The following is a 24,247-nucleotide window of genomic DNA, read 5'->3' as shown; positions in this document are numbered from 1 at the left end:
AGATCCCACCTCACCCATGGTGCAGTGGGAAGCCCTCAAATGTGTTCTGAGGGGGGTCATGATGAAGCATGACGCACGGCTAAAGAGGGAATCGGCCACTAAACTGACCTCGCTCATTAGCTCTTTACATACATTAGAGACCCAACACAAGCAGACACAACAGGATGGGGTATACTGTGAGCTTATTAAAGTGCGTCATGAGCTATTAGACCACCTAAACAAACGTCATCGCTATTATAAACAGATCACGGGAAAGACATTTTATGCCGGGGAAACAAATCCAGATGCCTACTGGCGAGCGCACTGAGAGCTAAAAAATCCTCCTTCTTTGTATCTGCCATTTGCTCGTCCATAGGCTCCATCCTCACATCCGACATTCTGTACGCTTTCCGTGACTATTACACTGATCTTTACAACCTGCCTAAGCCTCGGGCACCGGGCTCACACATTGAGGATTCTCCCTCACTGGAGCAATATATCTCCTCCACTGCTCTCCCTAACCTGTCACAGGAGACATGCAGCTCTTTGGAAGAACTACAAGTTGCAATCTCCTCATTGCTGAGTGGTAGGAGCCCGGGGCCCGATGGTTACACAGCAAAATTTTATAAATCTCTTAGTCTAGATCTCACCCCTCTCTTCTTACTGCTTTCAATTCCATCTCTACTGACTCCCCCCCCCCCTTCCTTTTTACATGACTTCATTACAGTCATCCCCAAGGTAGGCAAAGACGCCTTGCTACCATCCCATCTCGCTGATTAACAGTGATGCCAAGTTGTTTGCTAAACTTATTGCATTCAGACTATCTGAACATATGAAGTCCCTCATCCACCCTGTTCAGGTAGCTTTAATCAGGGACAGGGAGACTAGGGACAATACTCTCAAAGTATTCTCTGTACTCCACAGTGCCTGCTCCGGTAAGGTCCCCATGTTTTTGCTCTCCCTTGATGCCGAAAAGGCATTTGATCGGGTGGATTGGGGATTCTTAGATGCAACCCTTTCCCAGCTCGGCCTAGGAGATGTCATGAAATCATGTATAATGGCACTTTACACCCGACCCCAAGCACAAATTTGTATAAACAGCCACCTGTCACTCCCCTTCGACATTTGCAATGGCACGAGACAGGGCTACCCCCTATCTCCTCTTCTGTACGTGTTGTGCATGGAACACCTCCTAGTGGACATCCGCCAGAACCCGGACATCAAGGGCCTCCAGATGTCCTTGTGCCATTGCAAATGCTCGGCATATGCAGATGACCTCCTCCTCTTTCTCTCCTCTCCTGTCGTTTCCCTACCCTCCCTTATGGCCACAATTTGTTTATTCTCTTCCCATAGTAATTACAAACTAAACCCCTCCAAAAGTGAAGCCCTTAACATCACCCTCCCCTCACATACTGTACATCTGCTTCAGTCGTCCTACCCTTTTCAATGGAAGACAAACTCACTGACGTACTTGGGTACAGGCCAACCCAGCTGACACCTTTCACCTGAACTTCCCTCTTCTCCTACTCTCCTTGAAGTCTGATCTTTGAAAATGGGAAAGAAATGATGTATCCTGGTTAGGGAGAATAAACGTTTCTAAGATGAACGTGCTACTGCGCCTCCTCTATCGTTGTGCGGGCATCCCAACCCGAATACCTCGCTCCTTCTTTTGTGAAGTCACGTCACTACAAGTGAAATACATCTGGGCACATAAACATTCTAGACTGGCTAAATCCATTTTGATTAGACGTAAAGTGGAAGGTGACCTAGCTCTCCCCGAAGCTTTATCTTACTACCTCGCGGCAGTCCTCTCAAGAGTCTTGGATGCCTTTCATGGCGCTGAGGGTAAGCAGTGGGTTACCCTGGAATGTGAGACATCGGGTAGATACCCCAGACATACTCTATCGACCGCAGATCACACCTCAACCTCTAGAAACTCTCATGACTCCCTGCCAATTATAGACTGTATCCTTTGGGCCCGTTCTACCTACATGAAACACTCCCCCATAGCCCCATCTAGTGGCCCTCTCCCCCCCCCTATTTGGCAACCTATGAGGGCCAATGTGTCCCCTACACCACCAAGTATTGATGAGATGCAAAGACCTCTAAAAGGTGAAAGGGAAAACATATGGTCCATTGTAACAGGTGGAATATATCTCTACATGGTCCTGTGTATAATCACTTACATGGTATACAGAACCTGTGTACAGCTGATATACACCAATATATGGTCCTGTATATAATCATTTATATGGTATACAGATCCTGTATACAGCTGGTATATACCTCTATATGGTCACTGTATTGGGGTGGTGAGGTAGTTGGGGAATCTTGGTTTGAATATGGTAGATTTTATTCAATAACAGTATAATGGAATTATCCAGTCACTAGTCGCTTTGTGGTTTAATAGTCCTTGTGGGGCAGTATTATGTGTCCCTTATATAGGTGAATTATTGGTAATATTTATCTTGGGATACCGTATTATTGCTATTGTTGGTCTCAGTATGCCCAATCTTGTCAGGTTACAATAATGTATAGTAATATTTGCTCCTTGTTTACTGGTATCAATTAGTGGAGGGGGGACAGAATTTTCATTCTTGGACCCAGGCAGCACAATGTCTTGGGCCGACCCTGTGATCAGAACACCCGCAGCAAAATCGAGCTGTCCCATCAGCTGAGAGGAAGGCTAGAGGGCCCTTACCTGCCATTTGATTGGCGCTCCAATGCTCTAAGATGCCATGGCATCCTGTAGCAATGGAGCCCGATAATGCAGCATTGTTCAGTGTTTGCAATCTAAAGATCACATGTATAAGTCTTCTACAGGGGCTAAAAAATAGCATAGAAAAAAAAAGTTATTAAATTTGAATAAGCTTCTACCCTAATTAAAGTTGGAATCACTCCCCATTTCCCATTTTTTAACCCCTTAAGGACCACAGGTTTTTTTCATTTTTACACTTTCGTATTTTCCACCTCACCTCCTAAAAATCAGAACACTTTCAATTTTGCACCTACAGACTCATATGAGGGCTTGTTTTTTGCGCCACTAATTGTACTTTGTAATGACATCAATCCTTTTACCACAAAATTTACAACGAAACCAGTAAAAAGAAATAATTGTTGGAAAGAAGCCGCCATTTTGTAAATTTTGGGCACTTCCGATTCTATGCAGTACACTACTTGGTAAAAAAAAGACACCATATCTTTATTCTGTAGGTCCACACGGTTACAGGAATACCTAATTTATATAGGTTTTATTTTATTTTACCACTTAAAAAAATTGTGACTACATTCACAAAATTTGTATGTTTAAAATTATCATGTTCTGACCCCTATAACTTAATAATTTTCCGTATATGGGGCTATATGAGGGCTCATGTTTTGTGCCTTGATCTTAATTTTTTATTTTTACCAATCTTGTTTTCATGGGACTTTTTGATCGCTTTTTATAAAATTTTTAAGGTATACAAAGTTACCAAAAATATGTAAGGTTGGATTTTTTTTTACGTGTACACCATTGAACGTGCGGTTTAATCAATGTTATATCTTTATAGCTTGGACATTTATGCACGTGTTGATACCACATATATTTATTTTTATTTTTGTTTACATTTTTGTTTACAGCCCAACCCTATATAAGTAGCAGGTAGCTACACCTGGGCCCTTTCATTTTCTAGCAGTCTCCCAGTCTGACTGGGAGCACAGGTTAGTGTGCTGTTACACCTTGTTCACACTGGTGTGGTGCTGTGCGGCGTCCGTTGCTGCCGCGGTGCTGTGTCTGTGGGGGGTGCGGCCCGGAGACTGGTTTGGGTGGCACTAGGGCCGCTCTGTCAGTGGGTCATTCCCCCTGTGGGCACTGGTGTCTCGGCGGTGGTGAGCGCCACCCAGTGCTAGGGACGTTAGGGACCCACTCTAAATAGGTGGCCTTGACGTGGCGAGTGGGCTTTGTACCTTTTGATCAAAACGTATACTAACAACCTGTTAGTTTTTGAAATTATGCTGAGAAGCAATTAGATCATAATACAAAATTGAGGATGTGCGGCCATGTCTGTTTTTTCTACCAGGATTCATATATATATATATATATATATATATATATATATATATATATATATGGGCAAAGGGAGGTGATTTAAACTTTTACTAGTGAAGCGATTAAATCATATTTATTAACTTATTTTTTTAAAACTTTTTAAAACTTTTTTTTAGTCCCCATAGGTCGTGACACATAACTGGTGCCAACCCTGGACATAAATACACATCCGGGGTTGTTAAGGGGTTAAACAAAATGATATTAACATATGTGTTGTTGCCACAAGCATAATATAAACCACACGGTCGATGGTGTAAACTATAGATGGGCAAATCAAAACTGACAAAGTCAAATTCCCTCCAAATTTCATGAAAAATTTGATTCTGAACGAATCCGAGGTTCCTCACGCTTCATTCACTACATTTTGTGTGGGCCGGGGGCTAAAATGGCGGCTACACGTGTGAAGACATGGGGCAAGAAAGACTGGGAAGGCAGGTAGGCAGGATCACCCTGAATTACATGGCAGCACGCAACCTATCAGCATCCAGCCAGCCCTGTGATGTCACAGCCCTATATTATTTGGCAGACATTGCTGAAGATGGGAATTTTTCTGAGAGAGCAGAGACTGTGTGTGTGCACTAATCACCGTTACTGACAATACAGATTACTGAACTGTTCACACAGAGGCATATTCACAGTGTAGGGTCCGTCCCAAGGAGGCCACCTTATCGCGGTGGGACGGTCCAAGCTATTTGACCGCCGGCGGAAACAAATTTGCGAGCTAAGTGCCTCACTATTTCATAGTTTCACATTTGCATCTATTACACCATAGCTGTATAGCTTTCCATGTTTTAACTACATATTCATGTTGCACCTATATCCTTGTGCTGGCAGTGTGCTGCTGCATTCTTCTGTTGCTATATATATATATATATATATATATATATATATATATATATATTTGGGCAAAGGGAGGTGATTTAAACTTTTACTAGTGAAGCGATTAAATCATATTTATTAACTTATTTTTTAAAAACATTTTAAAACTTTTTTTTAGTCCCCATAGGTCGTGACACATAACTGGTGCCAACCCTGGACATAAATACACGTCCGGGGTCGTTAAGGGGTTAAACAAAATGATATTAACATATGTGTTGTTGCCACAAGCATAATATAAACCACATGGTCGATGGTGTAAACTATAGATGGGCGAATCAAATTCCCTCCAAATTTCATGAAAAATTTGATTCTGAACGAATCCGAGGTTCCTCACGCTTCATTCACTACATTTTGTGTGTGCCGGGGGCTAAAATGACGGCTACACGTGTGAAGACATGGGACAAGAAAGACTGGGAAGGCAGGTAGGCAGGATCACCCTGAATTACATGGCAGCACGCAACCTATCAGCATCCAGCCAGCCCTGTGATGTCACAGCCCTATATTATTTGGCAGACATTGCTGAAGATGGGAATTTTTCTGAGAGAGCAGAGACTGTGTGTGTGCACTAATCACCGTTACTGACAATACAGATCTTTACAGTGGCAAATCCATTCACCTCAAGCCCACATTTTTTCTGGCTAAATAGAGTGCAAACACTGTGTGGTCACTAATCAGCGTTACTGACAATACAGATCAGCACAGGGGAAATCCATTGACCCCCAAGGCCGCATCACTGCAGGAAGGGAGAGTATAGAAGTTGTTTCATAGTCTGCCAATTGAGATCATCACAGGAAGCACTCCACATTCAAAGACTGCAAACAACCATAGTGCAGGCAGGGACAGTTCAGAGAGAGAGAGAGAGAGTACACTTTTTTCTGTTGCAACCGTACTGGGGTGCATTACTGTATATGCACTCTGCAGTTCTAAGTTTTTTTTCTGGTTAAAGGGGTTCTCCGGTGCTTACACATCTTATCCCCTATCCAAAGGATAGGGAATAAGATGCCTGATCGCGGGAGCCTCTCCGCTGGGGACCCCGTAATCATGCACGCGGCACCTCGTTTGTAATCAGTCCTCGGAGCGTGTTCGTTCTGGGACTGATTACAGGCGACCACCGGGCCGGCGGCGTGTGACGTCATGCCTCCGCCCCTGTGTGACGTCATGCCACACCCCTCAATGCAAGCCTACGGGAGGGGCGTGACAGCTATCAAGCCCCCTCCCGTAGGCTTGCATTGAGAAGCGGAGCTTGACGTCACACGCCGCCGGCCCGGTGGTTGCCTGTAATCAGTCCCGGAGTGAACGAGCTCCGGGGACTGATTACAAACGGGGTGCTGCGTGCATGTCCAAAGGATAGGGGATAAGATGTGTAAGCACCGGAGAACCCCTTTAAAGCTAATAGGGGGCAGTAAGTGAAAAGCACTGAAAGACTTCCACACTAGATTGTTACGATTATTTCTGTTGCAACCGTACTGGGGCGTATTACACTAAAATGTGAAATATATACGCTCTCCGCTGTTGTACATGTTTTCTGTTTTAAGCGTATAGTGGCCTGTTAGTGTAAAAACAGTAATCTATATACACACATTAAGTGTTCCACAAGTTTCTGTTGCAGTCGTATAGGGGCTTATTTCTCTATAAAAAGTTAAATATAGACGCACTTGTCACGATTCGGCTGGCAGGAGGCGGATCCTCTGTGCCAGAGAGGGATTGGCGTGGACCGTGCTAGTGGACCGGTTCTAAGTTACTACTGGTATTCACCAGAGCCCACCGCAAGGCGGGATGGTCTTGCAGCGGCGGTAGTAACCAGGTCGTATCCACTAGCAACTGCTCAACCGAATCGCTTCCCGGCTGGGGGCGGTATCGCAGCACACCCGGTCAGTAGATCTGACCGGGGCGCTGCAGTAGCGAGGATGTTGCGAGCGCTCCGGGGAGGAGCGGGGACCCGGAGCGCTCGGCGTAACAGTACCCCCCCTTGGGTCTCCCCCTCTTCTTGGAGCCTGAGAACCTGAGGACCAGACTTTTGTCTAGGATGTTGTCCTCAGGTTCCCAGGTTCTCTCTTCAGGACCACAGCCCTCCCAATCAACCCAAAATTTTTTTTTCCCTCTGACCGTCTTGGAGGCCAGTATCTCCTTCACGGAGAAGATGTCAGAAGAACCGGAAACAGGAGTGGGAGAAACAAGTTTGGGAGAGAAACGGTTGATGATGAGTGGTTTAAGGAGAGAGACATGAAAGGCATTGGGAATACGAAGAGAAGGAGGAAGAAGAAGTTTGTAAGAGACAGGATTAATTTGGCACAAGATTTTGAAAGGACCCAGATAGCGTGGTCCCAGTTTGTAACTGGGGACACGGAAGCGGACATATTTAGCGGAGAGCCATACCTTGTCTCCGGGAGCAAAAATGGGGGAAGCTCTTCTTTTCTTATCGGCAAACTTTTTCATGCGAGATGAAGCCTGTAAAAGAGAATTTTGGGTCTCTTTCCATATGGTGGAAAGATCACGAGTCACTTCATCCACAGCGGGCAAACCAGAGGGCAAGGGAGTAGGGAGGGGGGGAAGAGGGTGACGGCCGTACACCACGAAAAATGGGGATTTAGCAGAAGATTCAGAGACTCTGAAGTTGTACGAGAATTATGGTAGAAGATCTGCCCAGTCATCCTGGCGGGAGGAAACAAAATGCCGTAAATAGTCACCCAGGACCTGGTTAATTCTTTCTACTTGCCCATTGGATTGAGGATGATAAGCAGAAGAGAAGTTTAATTTAATCTTGAGTTGTTTACAGAGAGCCCTCCAGAATTTTGACACGAATTGGACGCCTCTATCCGAGACGATCTGCGTGGGCAAACCGTGAAGACGAAAAATGTGTACAAAAAATTGTTTTGCCAACTGAGGCGCTGAAGGAAGACCAGGAAGAGGAATAAAATGTGCCATCTTGGAAAATCGATCAACGACCACCCAAACAACAGTGTTGCCACGGGATGGGGGTAAGTCTGTAATAAAGTCCATACCAATCAGAGACCAAGGCTGTTCGGGGACAGGCAGAGGATGAAGGAGACCAGCAGGCTTCTGGCGAGGAGTCTTATCCCGGGCACAGACAGTACAGGCCCGCACAAAATCAACAACATCCGTCTCCAGAGTCGGCCACCAATAGAAACGAGAGATGAGTTGCAAGGACTTTTTGATGCCCGCATGGCCTGCGAGGTGGGAGGAGTGACCCCATTTGAGAATCCCGAGACGTTGGCGTGGAGAAACGAAGGTCTTCCCTGGAGGAGTTTGCCTGATGGAGACTGGAGAAGTGGAGATCAGACAGTCAGGAGGAATGATGTGTTGCGGAGAGACCTCTACTTCCGAGGCATCCGAGGAACGAGAGAGAGCATCGGCCCTAATGTTCTTGTCGGCAGGGCGAAAATGAATTTCAAAGTTAAAACGGGCAAAGAACAACGACCACCTGGCCTGGCGAGGATTCAGCCGTTGGGCAGACTGGAGATAGGAGAGATTCTTGTGATCGGTGTAAATGATAACTGGAAATTTTGATCCCTCCAGCAGATGCCTCCATTCCTCAAGTGCCAATTTAATGGCCAGTAGTTCTCGATCCCCGATGGAGTAGTTCCTCTCCGCCGGAGAGAAGGTCCTAGAAAAAAAACCACAAGTAACAGCATGCCCGGAAGAATTTTTTTGTAGAAGGACCGCTCCAGCTCCCACTGAGGAGGCATCAACCTCCAATAGGAAGGGTTTAGATGGGTCAGGTCTGGAGAGCACGGGAGCAGAAGAAAAGGCAGACTTGAGCCGTTTAAATGCGTCTTCCGCTTGGGGAGACCAGGACTTAGGATTTGCATTCTTCTTGGTTAAAGCCACGATAGGAGCCACAATAGTGGAAAAATGTGGAATAAATTGTCTGTAATAATTGGCGAACCCCAAAAAACGTTGGATAGCACGGAGTCCGGAGGGGCGTGGCCAATCTAAGACGGCAGAGAGTTTATCTGGGTCCATTTGTAGTCCCTGGCCAGAGACCAAGTATCCTAGGAAAGGAAGAGATTGACATTCAAACAGACATTTCTCCATTTTGGCATAAAGTTGATTGTCCCGAAGTCTCTGAAGAACCATGCGGACATGCTGGCGGTGTTCTTCTAAGTTGGCAGAAAAAATCAGAATATCGTCCAGATACACAACAACACAGGAATATAAGAGATCACGAAAAATTTCATTAACAAAGTCTTGGAAGACGGCAGGGGCGTTGCACAGGCCAAAGGGCATGACTAGATACTCAAAGTGTCCATCTCTGGTGTTAAATGCAGTTTTCCATTCGTCCCCCTCCCTGATGCGGATGAGATTATAAGCACCTCTTAAGTCCAGTTTGGTAAAGATGTGGGCACCTTGAAGGCGATCAAAGAGTTCTGAGATAAGAGGTAGGGGGTAGCGGTTCTTTACCGTGATTTTATTAAGTCCGCGGTAATCAATGCAAGGACGTAGGGAGCCATCTTTTTTGGACACAAAGAAAAATCCAGCTCCGGCAGGAGAGGAGGATTTGCGGATAAACCCCTTTTTTAAATTTTCCTGGATGTATTCAGACATAGCAAGAGTCTCTGGGGCGGACAGAGGATAAATTCTGCCCCGGGGTGGAGTAGTGCCCGGGAGGAGGTCAATAGGACAGTCATAAGGCCTGTGAGGAGGTAAAGTCTCAGCTTGTTTTTTGCAAAATACGTCAGCATAGTCCATATAAGCCTTAGGGAGACCGGTTACAGGGGGACCCACAGGGTCACGGCAGGGAGTACTGGGAACCGGTTTAAGACAGTCCTTGAAACAAGAAGTACCCCAGCTCTTGATCTCTCCTGTGGACCAATCAAGGGTTGGGGAATGGCGTTGAAGCCACGATAGTCCAAGGAGAATTTCAGAAGTGCAATTGGAGAGGACCAAAAACTCAATTTTTTCGTGATGAGGTCCGATGCACATTAGGAGGGGCTCCGTGCGGTAACGCACGGTACAGTCCAATCTTTCATTGTTAACACAATTGATGTAGAGGGGTCTGGCGAGACTGGTCACCGGGATGTTGAACCTGTTGATGAGAGAGGCCAAAATAAAATTTCCTGCAGATCCGGAATCCAAGAAGGCCATAGTAGAGAAGGAGAAGGTAGAGGCAGATATCCGCACAGGCACAGTAAGGCGTGGAGAAGCAGAGTTGACATCAAGAACTGTCTCACCTTTGTGCGGAGTCAGCGTACGTCTTTTCAGGCCGGGAGGACGGATAGGACAATCCTTCAGGAAGTGTTCGGTACCGGCACAGTACAGGCAAAGATTCTCCATGCGGCGTCGTGTCCTCTCTTGAGGTGTCAAGCGAGACCGGTCAACTTGCATAGCCTCCACGGCGGGAGGCACAGGAACGGATTGCAGAGGACCAGAGGAGAGAGGAGCCGGGGAGAAAAAACGCCTCGTGCGAACAAAGTCCATATCCTGGCGGAGCTCCTGACGCCTTTCGGAAAAACGCATGTCAATGCGAGTGGCTAGATGAATGAGTTCATGCAGGTTAGCAGGAATTTCTCGTGCGGCCAGAACATCTTTAATGTTGCTGGATAGGCCTTTTTTAAAGGTCGCGCAGAGGGCCTCATTATTCCAGGATAATTCGGAAGCAAGAGTACGGAATTGGATGGCGTACTCGCCAACGGAAGAATTACCCTGGACCAGGTTCAGCAGGGCAGTCTCAGCAGAAGAGGCTCGGGCAGGTTCCTCAAAGACACTTCGAATTTCCGAGAAGAAGGAGTGTACAGAGGCAGTGACGGGGTCATTGCGGTCCCAGAGCGGTGTGGCCCATGACAGAGCTTTCCCAGACAGAAGGCTGACTACGAAAGCCACCTTAGACCTTTCAGTAGGAAACTGGTCCGACATCATCTCCAAGTGCAGGGAACATTGCGAAAGAAAGCCACGGCAAAACTTAGAGTCCCCATCAAATTTATCCGGCAAGGATAGTCGTAGGCCGGAAGCGGCCACTCGCTGCGGAGGAGGTGCAGGAGCTGGCGGAGGAGATGATTGCTGAAGCTGTGGTAGTAGCTGCTGTAGCATCACGGTCAGTTGAGACAGCTGGTGGCCTTGTTGCGCTATCTGTTGCGACTGCTGGGCGACCACCGTGGTGAGGTCGGCGACAACTGGCAGTGGAACTTCAGCGGGATCCATGGCCGGATCTACTGTCACGATTCGGCTGGCAGGAGGTGGATCCTCTGTGCCAGAGAGGGATTGGCGTGGACCGTGCTAGTGGACCGGTTCTAAGTTACTACTGATATTCACCAGAGCCCGCCGCAAGGCGGGATGGTCTTGCAGCGGCGGTAGTAACCAGGTCGTATCCACTAGCAACGGCTCAACCTCTCTGACTGCTGAAGATAGGCGCGGTACAAGGGAGTAGACAAGAGCAAGGTCGGACGTAGCAGAAGGTCGGGGCAGGCAGCAAGGATCGTAGTCAGGGGCAACGGCAGGAGGTCTGGAACACAGGCTAGGAACACACAAGGAAACGCTTTCACTGGCACAATGGCAACAAGATCCGGCGAGGGAGTGCAGGGGAAGTGAGGTATACATAGGGAGTGCACAGGTGAACACACTAATTAGACCAACTGCGCCAATCAGTGGCGCAGTGGCCCTTTAAATCGCAGAGACCCGGCGCGCGCGCGCCCTAGGGAGCGGGGCCGCGCGCGCCGGGACAGGACCGACGGAGAGCGAGTCAGGTACGGGAGCCGGGGTGCGCATCGCGAGCGGGCGCCACCCGCATCGCGAATCGCATCCCGGCTGGGGGCGGTATCGCAGCGCACCCGGTCAGTAGATCTGACCGGGGCGCTGCAGTAGCGAGGATGTTGCGAGCGCTCCGGGGAGGAGCGGGGACCCGGAGCGCTCGGCGTAACAGCACTCCACTGTTTTACGTGTTTACTGTTTAAAGTGTATAGTGGCCTGATAGTGTAAAAGCAGGGATATATACACACACATTGGCCCTGATTTACTAAAACCTGAATGTTCTTTCTGGAGTGTTTTAGATTTCACTTCTCTTTTTCTGGAAGCTGATTTACTAATGTGTCGCAGGTATCGCTTCATTTTCTGTCGCACAGTTTCTTTTGGGTCGCACAGGAAAATGTGTCACACATACTCATCAACAGCATGTGCCAAACCAAACAAGCAAGATTCAACGAGAATTAAGAAACAAAATAGAACAACATTTTTTTTATTGACCTAAACCATGTAATATAGGATTTTAAGAACAATTCTCCCCCCCCCCCCAAAAAAAAAAAAAAAATATATATACAGTTAAAGGCATATTTTTAAGTTTTAAATGCATTGCATATTCTAAAAATCCTTGTGTAGAACTGTAAAACAATGGAAAAAAAATAAGAAAATGGTTTAAGCACTCCCCACCATGTTACCATTTTACACATCTTCTTGGCTGTCGGTTTTTCAGCAAACACAATTCACACAATTTACAGAGTGTTTTTAGCATTTTGTTGGGACCATGCCCCTTTTAACAAAAACAACGCCCATTTTCTTGGTTCAGTGTTTGCAAAACTGTCGGCTTTGCGGTGTAAATTTTGGGGGCACATTTGGTCGCACGCTCAATGTGGCAGAAATTTAGGCGCACAAACCGATAAAAACTGTCGGGAAGCCTTTAGTGAATGAGGGCCATTGAGTGTTATGCAAGTTTTTGCTGCAGCCGTATAGGGGCGTAGTGCTCTATAAAAAAGTAAAATATATACGCACACCACTGTTCTACAAGTATGTCAGGCAAAGAAGTGAGTGAATGTGGTTCCTGCACAGCCACACCAGCAACTTGGCCACATCATGCCGCTTCCTCCTCCACACTCTCACGCCGTTGGTCCTGCAACAATGTACGACTGCTAAAAGTGATTTGTCAAGAAATTAAATCATGGCTTTCTCTGCCACAACTGAAAAAGGGAACCATGGTGACCGACAACGGGAAGAACATCTTGTCCGCGCTGCGACAAGGAAGCCTGAGCCATGCGCCCTGCATGGCACACGTGTTCAATCTGGTTGTCAAGCAGTAGTGTTCCCCCATCTGCAAGACATCCTAACTATGGGAAGGAAACTGTGCATGCACTTCAGCCACTCGTACACCGCAAAGCACAACATCCTTGAGCTGCAGCATCAGAACGGCATCCCCCAACATAGTCTGATTTGCGATGTTTCCACCAGTTGGAATTCCATCCTCTATATGTTGTACCCACTATATGAACATAGAAGCCCATCAACAATTACTTTATGATCATAGGGGAACTCCCATGTGTAACTTCAATGTCAACCAGTGGCAGCTCATACGTGATGCCTGCTGTGTCACGTATGTGTGTTTTTTTTACTCAGCTGACAGGAGCGGAGGATCAGGAGCAGCCATAGGAGCTACAGGGTGATGAGGAAGACGAGACAGAGGACCTAGACACACTGTGGCAGTATGCAGTGGAGTTGAGGCAGGGAGTCCTTCCGAGTCGCTTGCACTAATGGCACGATGCATGCTCACTTGCCTGCGTAGTGACTGTCAAATTGTCACCATTTGGCAGCAGGATGACTTCTGGCTCTCCACCTTGTTGGACCCTCGCTACCGCCACAAAATGGGGGCATTTTTTATACACATTGAGAGGGAGGACAAATTGACCTACTATAGAGACATCCTACGTAGTCAGTTGGCCGATGCCAATTTGCACCATCGTCCATGCTCTTGCAGGTCTGACTCGGGGGCCCCCTGCACTCATGTTCCACTGCCATGGTTGCTGGGGAGGGGTGGCAGGAGCAGTACAAGCTCCATCAGCAGCAGCCTGAGTCTAAAGTTGCTGATGAGTAGCTTTCTTCACCTGCATAGTGAAGCAACTAATCATCTGAAGCAGGTAGACCTTGAGCAGGACCTGAACCAGCAGGTGGGGGCATACTTGGACATGACCCTGCCAACCCACATGAAAGATCTGCTGGACTTCTGGGCAGCCAAACTCCTGATGCTGCACTGCCACCTCCAGGCATTGTCATTGTGCAGCCATATGATTTCCTCATGCTGCCCCCTCCAGGCTCTGTTATTGTGCCACCATAGGTTCTCCTCATGCTCCTGCCACCTCCAGGCTCTGTCATTGTGCCGTTCTATGTTTTTTTGCCATGCTGCTGCCACCTACAGGCTCTGTCATTGTGCTGCTCTGTGGCCTACATAGGCTACTGACCCCTCCAGGCTGTGTCATTGTACCGCCATGTGATCTCCTCATGCTGCTGGCACATTAAACTTGTTTAATCTCTTCAAACCCTTCAAATTATATCTCAAAAATCTCTTTAATCTCTTCAATTGTGATTCCATATGGTCTCCATACCCTGCTGCCGCATCCAGACTCTGTCATTGTGCCACGCTGCGGCAGTGATTCTAATAGCGACACCAGTAATCTGCATGTCATACTGAATAACAGTATTATTTCACAACCCCAACATATTCCCTATGCGTGTTACGGCAAGGCAAAGTGTCCTACACCCCTATTGAGACTCTCTGTAGCCCGGAAATAGCAGTTTTTAATAGCGATTCACTGCCGATATATTCGGATCAAAACAATTTTTTTGGGAAAATTCGGCAAATCGCCCCAATCAATTTTTGAAAAATCTAGTGTAAATATAAAAAAAATAAAATAAAAAAATAAAAAAACAATTCCAGAACTACATCTTTTTGGTCACTTCATATACCAGAAAAAAATCATAAAAAGTGATCAAAAAGTCCCATCAAAACAAAAATGGTAATAAAAGAGGTACAGGGATCAGAAGGGGACAATATTAGCATACTAACTTTCATAATAAAGTTACATAATAAAGGACCTACAGAATAAAGTTCTGTAATTTTTACCGAAAGTGCACTGCGTAGAAGCGGAAGCCCCCAAAAATTGCATAAGGGCAGATTTTTTTCAATTTCTTCCCACAAATATTTTTTTGTCTTACCATAGACTTGGTGGTAATTGAGTGATGTCATAACAGAATACAATTAGTGGCAAAAAAAAACCATGTCCTCATATGGGTCTGTAGGTCGAAAATTGAAAGTGTTATTATTATTAGAAAGCGAGGAGGAAATAAAGGGGCTGAGGCTGCTGTTAGGTTCAAATTTATTAGCCAAGCTTTCTATCAGAACCTAGTATATGTAGGGGGAGAAAAGAAGACAGATATGGCGCTAATATGGTGTCGGTTATCCGTGGATAATGGATGTATGGTACAAGAATCAAGCACCTGCTCACCATAAAGTGTTGCGCTAGTTTCAGGCGCAGCACTGATGAAAGCTTTGAGCAGGTGTCTTTTGGCAGGTACACCGGGAGCAGATGGCCATCGGTCCTGTCGGAGACGGTGGGTAGGATAATGTTGCAGATGCGGGAGGTTGGAATCCTGGCATGGGTTTCCTAAACCTTCCCGTGGATGACGACTTTGGCACTGAAGCGCTACACCGGCGGGGTTAGACAGCAGTCGGAGACGGTGCAGAGATATAGTGATAACTTTTTATTAATATCATAAAAAGTTTTGGTGCTCAGTTGGACAACGCGTTTTGATTTTAAAAAAAAGTGGATAAATAAAAAAAAAAGTTTTCCACAGTAGTACCCCTTTAAATTAACTAAGTTTCCTTGGCCTGCAATAAAGCTTTTAAACTTTCATTTGATCACGCATCATCCTTCAATAACCCAGGCTTGGGACGGAGGTTTGAGAATCTGCAATACCTGAGGCGCCCTAGAGTAGCATCACCCTTTTTACCAGGGTCGGACTAGCACCTCACTGGAGGTTCCCCGGCACCCACATCACTACAGATCAGACCGACATCACGGATTTCGGGACGGATGCCCGGCAGCCTTAAGGATCTCTCAGAGTGAATACACTCACAAAGCGAACATCAGTGTTGTGCCTGAACCTGCACAACACCAAAAGGTGAGTGTGACATCGCACACCATTCTACTCATCTCTATGTATTGAAAATCATTTTTATTTTCATTTTGTATATCACCATTTACGGCACTTAGATAGCGCCCTTTTTTGTTCCTCCCTTTTTATCTCTCCTCACTGCAATAAATTCTATAAACTACATTAAGAAGCTTTGGTTCCTCAGCTCACCAACCTTATTAATGGGAATGACTCTATAGGGGTTGTGTTCATTACATTACCAAACAAGGTGAGACTTTCCCCCTGTTGGGGTCACTACACCAGTTACACTTGACTGTGGCTGTAATATTGCCCTATGAGAAGTTCTGCTTCTTTTTGTTCCACTTTAAGACATACAAGTTTCTGTAAGGCCCTTTATTGTTCCAGCATGAGTGTGTCCCTATCCACAAAGGGGGCCATAAAGACATAGGGTGAACAGTTTGGTGAGTGGGACCTTGAGTGGTTACACAGAGCTCTGACCTCAACTCCATTCCATACATCTGGGATTTATTACACTGGAATGCCAATTATGCGCCAGATTTTCTAATTCCACTTCGGTAACTTACTAATATTCTTAAATAACTATTTTATGACTAACTAATTTGTTTTATAAACTTTATATAGCTCAACAATGATATGAAGTAGGATTAAAGGGGTACTCCAGTGGAAAACATTTTTTTTTAATGTCTTTATAAGTCAACTGGTGCCAGAAAGTTAAACAGGTTTGTAAATTACTACTATTAAAACATCTTTACTCTCCCTCTACTTTTTAGCAGCTGTATGCTACCAAGGAAATTCTGTTATTTTTTAATTTATTTTTTGTCCTGTCCACAGTGCTCTCTGCTGACACCTCTGTCCGTGTCAGGAACTGTCCAGAGCAGCATAGGTTTGCTATGGGGATTTTCTCCTGCTCTGGACAGTTCCTGACACGGACATCAGGTGTCAGCAGAGAGCACAAGACAAAAAAGAAATTGAAAATGAACAAAATTTCCTCTGTAGCATGCAGCTGCCAAAAAGTACAGGAAGGGTAAAAATGTATTAAAAGAAGTAATTTGCAAATCTGTTTAACTTTCTGGCACCAGTTCATTAAAAAAAATAAAGGAGTACTGCCGGAGTACCCCTTTAAAGCGGTTGTCCAGGAATAGGAAAAAAAACAAAAAACGCTCCCTGTCTGTCTCCAAGTTGGGTGTGGTTCTGCAGCTCAGTTTCATTGAAGTGAATGGAGTTAAGTTGTAAAACCACACCCAACCTGGAGACAGATGTGGAGCTATTTTTTTTAAAAGAAATTAGCTGTGTTTTTTTTTTTTTAATTCCTGGATAACCCCTTTAAAGTTTAATTTATAGATTCTTATAAATGATAGAATTGACTTTTGGAATATCTGTAAATTATTATTTTTTTATATTCCTCTATAGATCAGAACCCTGTAGACTCATCAGACGATAGCAGAGATATCTCCGGGGGGTTCTTCTACCTGGTCCCTTGTCTTCATCTTGTAGATAAATATCGGCAGGTAATGCTTCACATTCAGGGGTATGGGGGTCATAGAAGCTGACGCTGCTCCTGTGCAACATCGTCCTACATCATCTCTGGGTCTTGTCCTGAAAACAAAACTAAGAGAAAACCCAAGAAAAAGGAACATGAAAATGATGGCGGAGGCCAAGCAAATATCTCATGAAAGTAATGCTGCGTAAACCATTGTGAAGATCAAAAGATTACTCCAAATAAGTGTCTGAGGTAAAAAGATTTTAAATTGTTTTTTTTTGTGTTAATCTCAAACTTAATGTTTAAAAGGAGAATTTAGTTTAGTGATATTAATGTACCCAATGTATGAAATAGAAAGGGCTGAACTTGCACTCACCGTCCGTGTAGTTCATTCATTCACGGGACCTCCGTCCAGCAGGGTGAGATATAGATGAGAGCGCTCAGAGGCTAACAGTCGTTTTCGCACACAGCCGTGTGCTTCTTCCGGCCTCCAAAGGAGGCCGGAAGAAGTACACGGCTGTGTGCGAAAACGAATGTTAGCCTCTGAGCGCTCTCATCTATATGTCTCCCTGCTGCATGGAGGTCCCGTGAATGAATGAACTACACGAACGGTGAGTGCAAGTTCACCCCTTTCTATTTCATACATTGGATGCTATTTTTGCTTCTTTCATTACTTAGCACCCCGGCAGTAGTAACACTGAGCAGCTTTGGCCACTGAACACGCACGGGACTGTGTTATATTATTTTGATCAGGTCTGCTTATTTTTGACTGTACCTTCTGTTTTCTCCTATTTTTGATATTAATGTACACCTTGTCTTCAATACCCCTGGTATTCTTAGGCTTTTTTAAATATGAAAACCATTGTTTATTAATACTAGACTTGTGCACGACCAAAATGTTTTTTTTTTTTTTTTTTTCGAATAACATTTTTTTCGGTTCTGTTAAACCGTTAAACAGTCATTTGTTTTATTCTGTTTTCGGACGCATTTGTATATATTTTATATTTTATATTTTACTGTTCGGCTGTCAGATGCATTCGTTATTTCGGATCTATTCGTTATATATATATATATATATATATATATATATATATCATTCGTTTCACGTTCGTTTTCGGACAATTTTGTTAATCGTTTTAATGCTTATTTCTAACGCAGGCCTTGCTGACCCTCTCTTCTAAAAAATAGCAGGTGTTACCTCAGCTTGTTTTGCAGTTGTCTCTGTGCCGGAAGCCAAGTTTTCCTCAGGTAAACCGTCCATTTCTTGCAAATCCAGTGACTCCAAACTTCAGTAACACCAGGCAAACTCTCACAGGACAACCTCACAACTAATTAAACAGCCTCACTGTCTGTGATACAGTAGGGATCGATTGGAATAAGCTAACTGGCTAAAAGGTATCATGTGACAATGAACTCCGATCATGTGACCTCCCAAGGACCAATTGAAAAAAATCGAATTAATTATTTACTTTCGTTTTACGGTTAACGAATACATTGGTTATTTTACGAATGTATTCGTTAATCTGATGTTCGCATTATCGTGATTATTCGGAAATGTTCCAAATTTGTTTTCATGCATTCGGATCAATCCGAACGCCCGAAAACGGTAACATTCGTATAAATTTGCATTCGTGCCGAAACAGTGGCACATGTCTAATTAATGACTTTATACAGTATATTATTCAACCTGTTTTATAAAATGGTAATGTCTTTATATTGATTACATGTACCACTTCATTAAAGGGGTACTCCGGTGAAAACCTTTTTTCTTTTAAATCTACTGGTGGCAGAAAGTTAAACATATTTGTAAATTACTTCTATTAAAAAATCATAATCCTTCATGTACTTATTAGCTGCTGAATACTACAGAGGAAATTCTTTTCTTTTTGGAATGCTCTCTGATGACATCACGACCACAGTTCTCTCTGCTGATGTTATTATAATAATAATAACGCTTTATTTATTGTTGTCCCCAGCACTGCAAGGCAGCAGTGCTAACCACTGAGCCACCATGCTGCCCTTAGCATACATCTGCTATGCATGGTTGCTAAAATGGACAGAGATGTCAGCAGAGAGCTTTGTGTTCCAAAAAGAAAGGAATTTCCTCTGTAGCACTCAGCAGCTAATAAGTACTGGAAGGATTAAGATTTTTTTATAGAAGTAATTTACAAATATGTTTAACTTTCTGCCCCCAGTTGATTTAAAAGAAAAAAGGTTTTCACCGGAGTACCCCTTTAATGAATGTAAAACATTTTTTTTTTTTTAAACACATTAAAATATCACTGCAATGATTGTTTTCAATTTTTTTATGGTCAACACTGAAAGAATGGGCTTTGTTGGAGATTTGGATGTACATTTTGCATTACATTGCTCTGTGTGAACAGCACCCTGCCTGAGGCAGACTGTATTAGCAGTTCGCCCTGAAACAAGCATCGAGGGATTTAGGGGGACTCCAGCTGCCATGGAATCCGACTGCCTCTCCCCCCCCACAGTAACATTGCGGGGATGCTGATCAGAGGGATGACAGGTTCGGCAGCATTTAAAAGGTTAAAGATCAACATCAGTGTGCTCACTGATATCGCTCATGCTCTCTAAGTAGCGACTGCTGAAAGCAGCTGAGATTCACCGTCTATAAAGCCGTATGCACCTCCTGCTCCTAGACTCCTAGACGTGCACTACATGACCTACATTTAAGGCATGATGCCCCAAATACTGTGCGATCATGCCTTAAATGTATTTCATCAGTCTCATAGGGGTTAAATAAAATAAAGAAAAAGAAACGGTGGGTTCGAAGACCGAACTGAATTTTTGAAAAAGTTCCCTCATCTTTAAAGGGGTACTCCGGTGGAAAACTTTTTTTTTTTTTTAAATCAACTGGTGCCAGAAAGTTGAACAGATTTGTAAATTACTTCTTTTAAACAATCTTAATCCTTCCAGTACTTATAAGCTGCTGACTACTACAGAGGAAATTCTTTTCTTTTTGGAACACAGAGCACTCTGCTGACATCTCTGTCCATTTTAGGAACTGTCCAGAGCAGCATATGTTTTCTATGGGGATTTTCTCCTGCTCTGGACAGTTCTTAAAATGGACAGAGTTGTCAGCAGAGAGCACTGTGGTCATGATGTCAGCAGAGAGCTCTGTTTTCCAAGAAGGAAAAGTATTTCCTCTTTAGTATTCAGCAGCCAATAAGTACTGGAAGTACTGGGTTTTTTAAAAGAAGCTATTTACAAATCTGTTTAACTTTCTGGCACCAGTTTATTTAAAAAAAAAAAAAAGTTTTCCACCTGAGTACCCCTTTAAAAGGAAGAAAAAGAAACGGTGGGTTCAGCGCATGTCCGAATTGAATTTTTGAAAAAGTTCCCTCATCTTTAATCTTGATCAGATCAGTTGACAGATTTGCTAGAATTGGATCTGTAATAAGTTTCAAACAATTTTCTTATCACTAGCCCTGAGACTTTTTTAGTCCTGCAGTCTACAAAGGGTAGGTAGCATTATAGTGGGGGCTAAGATGGCTGCCTTCCATTATCTGCCCATCACCTCAGCTCTGACCATCTCCTTCTTGGTCTGGGATCTGATGCTTTCAAGTAGCGCCCGTAGAGGTGAAGATCTGGATGTAGCTAAAAATGTAGCCTCTGGCTCTAAGGCCCGACTATATCCTTCCATGAGACAACCTAGGTTCAACCACAATGCACTTTCGGGGAGGGGCAATAGGTGGCCATTTGTAGGTGTCTGAAGTCGGGTGTATTCTGATGCATTTCTATGTTTGCATGTTACATGTATTCCAGGCATGCTTTAAAGGGGTACTCCGCTGCTCAGCGTTTGGAACAAAGTGTTCGGAACACTGGAGCCGGCAGCTCGTGACATCATAGCCCCGCTCCCTCATGACATCATGCCCCACCCCCTCAATACAAGTCTATGGGAGGGGGTGTGGCAGCTGTCACGACATCACGAGCTGCCGGCTCCAGTGTTCGGGACACTTTGTTCCAAACACTGAGCAGCGGAGTACCCCTTTAATGGGGTTTATCGCAGGATATATGGCTGTTCTTTAAAGAGTACTTGTACCTTCAAAAGTATTTTCAAAACCCGCCTTATTTTGTTATATTTACACTTTTGAGTGGTAATAAGTTACTTTTTGATCTCTTACTGCTGTGCAAAAAAGAGCCCTCCTGCAGCCCCCTATGCGGAGAAAAATAAATAAAAATAAAGCAATATTGTAATATATCTATAAGTGCTTACACCTGTACCATGTCTGGTATATGAAGGCAAATTATGACTTTCATGTATAGAATTATTATTCTCTAGATTTGTTCCTTGAGCTAATTTTCCCAAAAAATTAAAGGGGTATTTCATGATTTTTTTTATTTGACTATGCTACAGCGGCTGTAAAGTTAGTGTAGTTCATAATATAGTGTCTGCACCTGTGTGTGACGGTTTTCTCACAATTCTTCTGTGATTTTCACCCCAATATCACTTTTTAACAGCATACAGAATGACTGTTGTCTCAAATATTTCCCAGCTTGCAATGCGGCCGAGACCTGACTCACTAGTCAGCTGATGACAGGGAGCCTGTCTTCTTCAATGGGTGGAGCGATCACTTGGTGGGAGAGAGATCAATCTGTAACTAATGCAACAGATGTAGGCACCCTGATTGAAAACAATAGGTCTTTTGAATGGATGCAGCTCATTTATGTTTCAATGGGTGGGGTGGCTGATGTGTGGGAGGGAGGAAAAGGGAATTGTGGGATTTGTAGGCAGAAAAGAAAACTCAAACAGGAAATACCAGTTCACAAACAGCTAGCCACAGTATTATGGTAATCTCACAACATAGTAATTTAGCCCCAAGACAAGCGCAGATCCTTCCTAAGCATGTCCATTACTGTCTGCCAGGTACGTACTAAAATCACCTTATGGTGGAGAACCCCTTTAAGAAGAAACTCTGGAGATGATTTCCTCAGGGTTTTTTCAGGTTTTAAGAAGGCAAAATATCCACCAGCGTCTTATCCTACTCCCTTATTAATATGCATGGAAACCTGTCCAGATCATGCTATACAAGGTGGGCGATTTATATGGATGCACCTTAATAAAATGGGAATGGTTGGTGATATTAACGTCCTGTTTGTGGCACATTAGTATATGTGAGGGGGGAAACTTTTCCAGATGGGATGTGACCATGGTGGCCATTTTGAAGTTTGTTTTTTCAATAGGAAGAGGGTCATGTGACACATCAAACTTATTGGGAATTTCACAAGAAAAACAATGATGTGCTTGGTTTTAACGTAACTATATTCTTTCATTAGTTATTTACAAGTTTCTGACCACATACATACTTAAATATTAGTAGTGTACACAGCCATATTCTATTCTATTCTACTGCAATTAAAAGGGATTCTGGGAAATGACTGATTCCATGAAATGTAAGGGCCGTAGTTCTACAGAAACTCTAGTTGACTGACTCATGAGCAGGCTTTTGTATGGTTGGTCAACTGTGTCACTAAAATGGAAAAAAAAAGTTTCTACATCTCTTACATGGACACATAAGGGGAGATTTATCAAAACCTGTCCAGAGGTAAATTTGCCCAGTTGCCCAAAGCAACCAATCAGATCACTTCTTAAATTTTGCAGAGGCCTTGTTAAAAATTAAAGAAGCAAGCTGATTGGGTGCTATGGGCAACTGGTCAACTTTTCCTCTGGACGGGTTTTGATAAATCTCCCCCATTATACCTATTGAAGCTGTTATGGTGCCTGGAGGCCGCATTATCGTGAACAGAGGCAATGAGGCTGGTGTGAACAGAGTCTTAGATCCTCTACTATTGTGTTGTTGGCTTCCACTTTTCTTCTGTATATACTGTAATACATAGACAATAATAAGGATCTTTTATATTCTGTGTTGTTATAAGCTGGTGCTTAACATGAGGTTAGCATGATGCTTATGTTCTGAGCATATTTTACCATGTGCTAGAAATAGATATATTTAGGTTTATATTTGACGCTGCCTTATCTATTTTTGTAGAAAATGGAAGCCAGAAATGTAACCACAATTTTTCTTCTTGGATTTCCGGAGTTGTATAGTTTTAGAATTTTCTTTTTCCTTTTCCTTTTTGTGATTTACCTTGTTACAATCTGTGGGAACCTCTTGGTCATTTCCCTGGTGTCCTATAATAAGAACCTCCACAGCCCCATGTATTTCTTCCTGACACAGCTCACAGCTTCGGACATCATCCTAACCTCGGACATAGTCCCGACCATGCTCCATGTGGTTCTGAACAATGGCTCCACTCTGCCTCTTCCTGCTTGTTTTATTCAGTATTTTATTTTTGCTCTTTGTGAAGTTCTAGAATGTTTTCTCCTGACAGTGATGTCTTATGACAGGTATTTTGCCATATGTAAACCCTTGCACTATCACTCTACCATGACTCCTTTCCGATGTATGACATATATTCTTCTATGCTGGATTCTTGGAATTTTGGTTTCATTAGTTCTAACAGCAAACATCTCCCAACTTCACTTCTGTAGGTCAAACACCATCGACCACTTCTTCTGTGACATTAACCCCTTAATAGAATTGTCTTGCACTAACGTATCAAGGATGAGGTTACTGGCTACATCCATGTGTGTCCCTGTCCTCCTGTGTCCTTTTATGATAGTCATGGTATCCTATGCTTACATTGTCCATACAGTTCTCAAGATACAATCCACAGCCCAAAGCCAAAAAGTCTTCTCTACCTGTGGTTCTCACCTAGCAGTGGTGTCCATATTTTATGGGACTTTAATGTCTATATACTTGACTCCAGAAAAAAGAAAATATACTGCTTTACGTAAAATGATGTCTCTTGTGTATACTATGGTGACCCCATTAAGTAACCCTATTATCTACTGCCTGAGAAACAAAGACATTAAGAATGCGTTGAAGAAGGTAACATCAAGATGA

The 24,247-nt window shown here is 44.0% G+C and overlaps 1 protein-coding gene across 1 annotated transcript; it reads left to right on the top strand.

Moving 5' to 3' along the window:
- Window positions 1-1,580: 1,580 nt before the first annotated feature.
- LOC130367153 (olfactory receptor 1468-like) lies at window positions 1,581-24,247 on the top strand. Its single transcript, XM_056569556.1, has 3 exons — window positions 1,581-1,824; window positions 17,249-17,346; window positions 23,330-24,247. The coding sequence occupies exons 1-3, from the start codon at window positions 1,581-1,583 to the stop codon at window positions 24,245-24,247; spliced, it is 1,260 nt and encodes a 419-aa protein (XP_056425531.1).

This window comes from Hyla sarda, chromosome 4, assembly GCF_029499605.1.
Source record: "Hyla sarda isolate aHylSar1 chromosome 4, aHylSar1.hap1, whole genome shotgun sequence".
NCBI lineage: Eukaryota > Metazoa > Chordata > Amphibia > Anura > Hylidae > Hyla > Hyla sarda.
The sequence above is the reverse complement of the archived record's forward strand: the minus strand, read 5'-3'. Positions and strand labels throughout refer to the sequence as shown.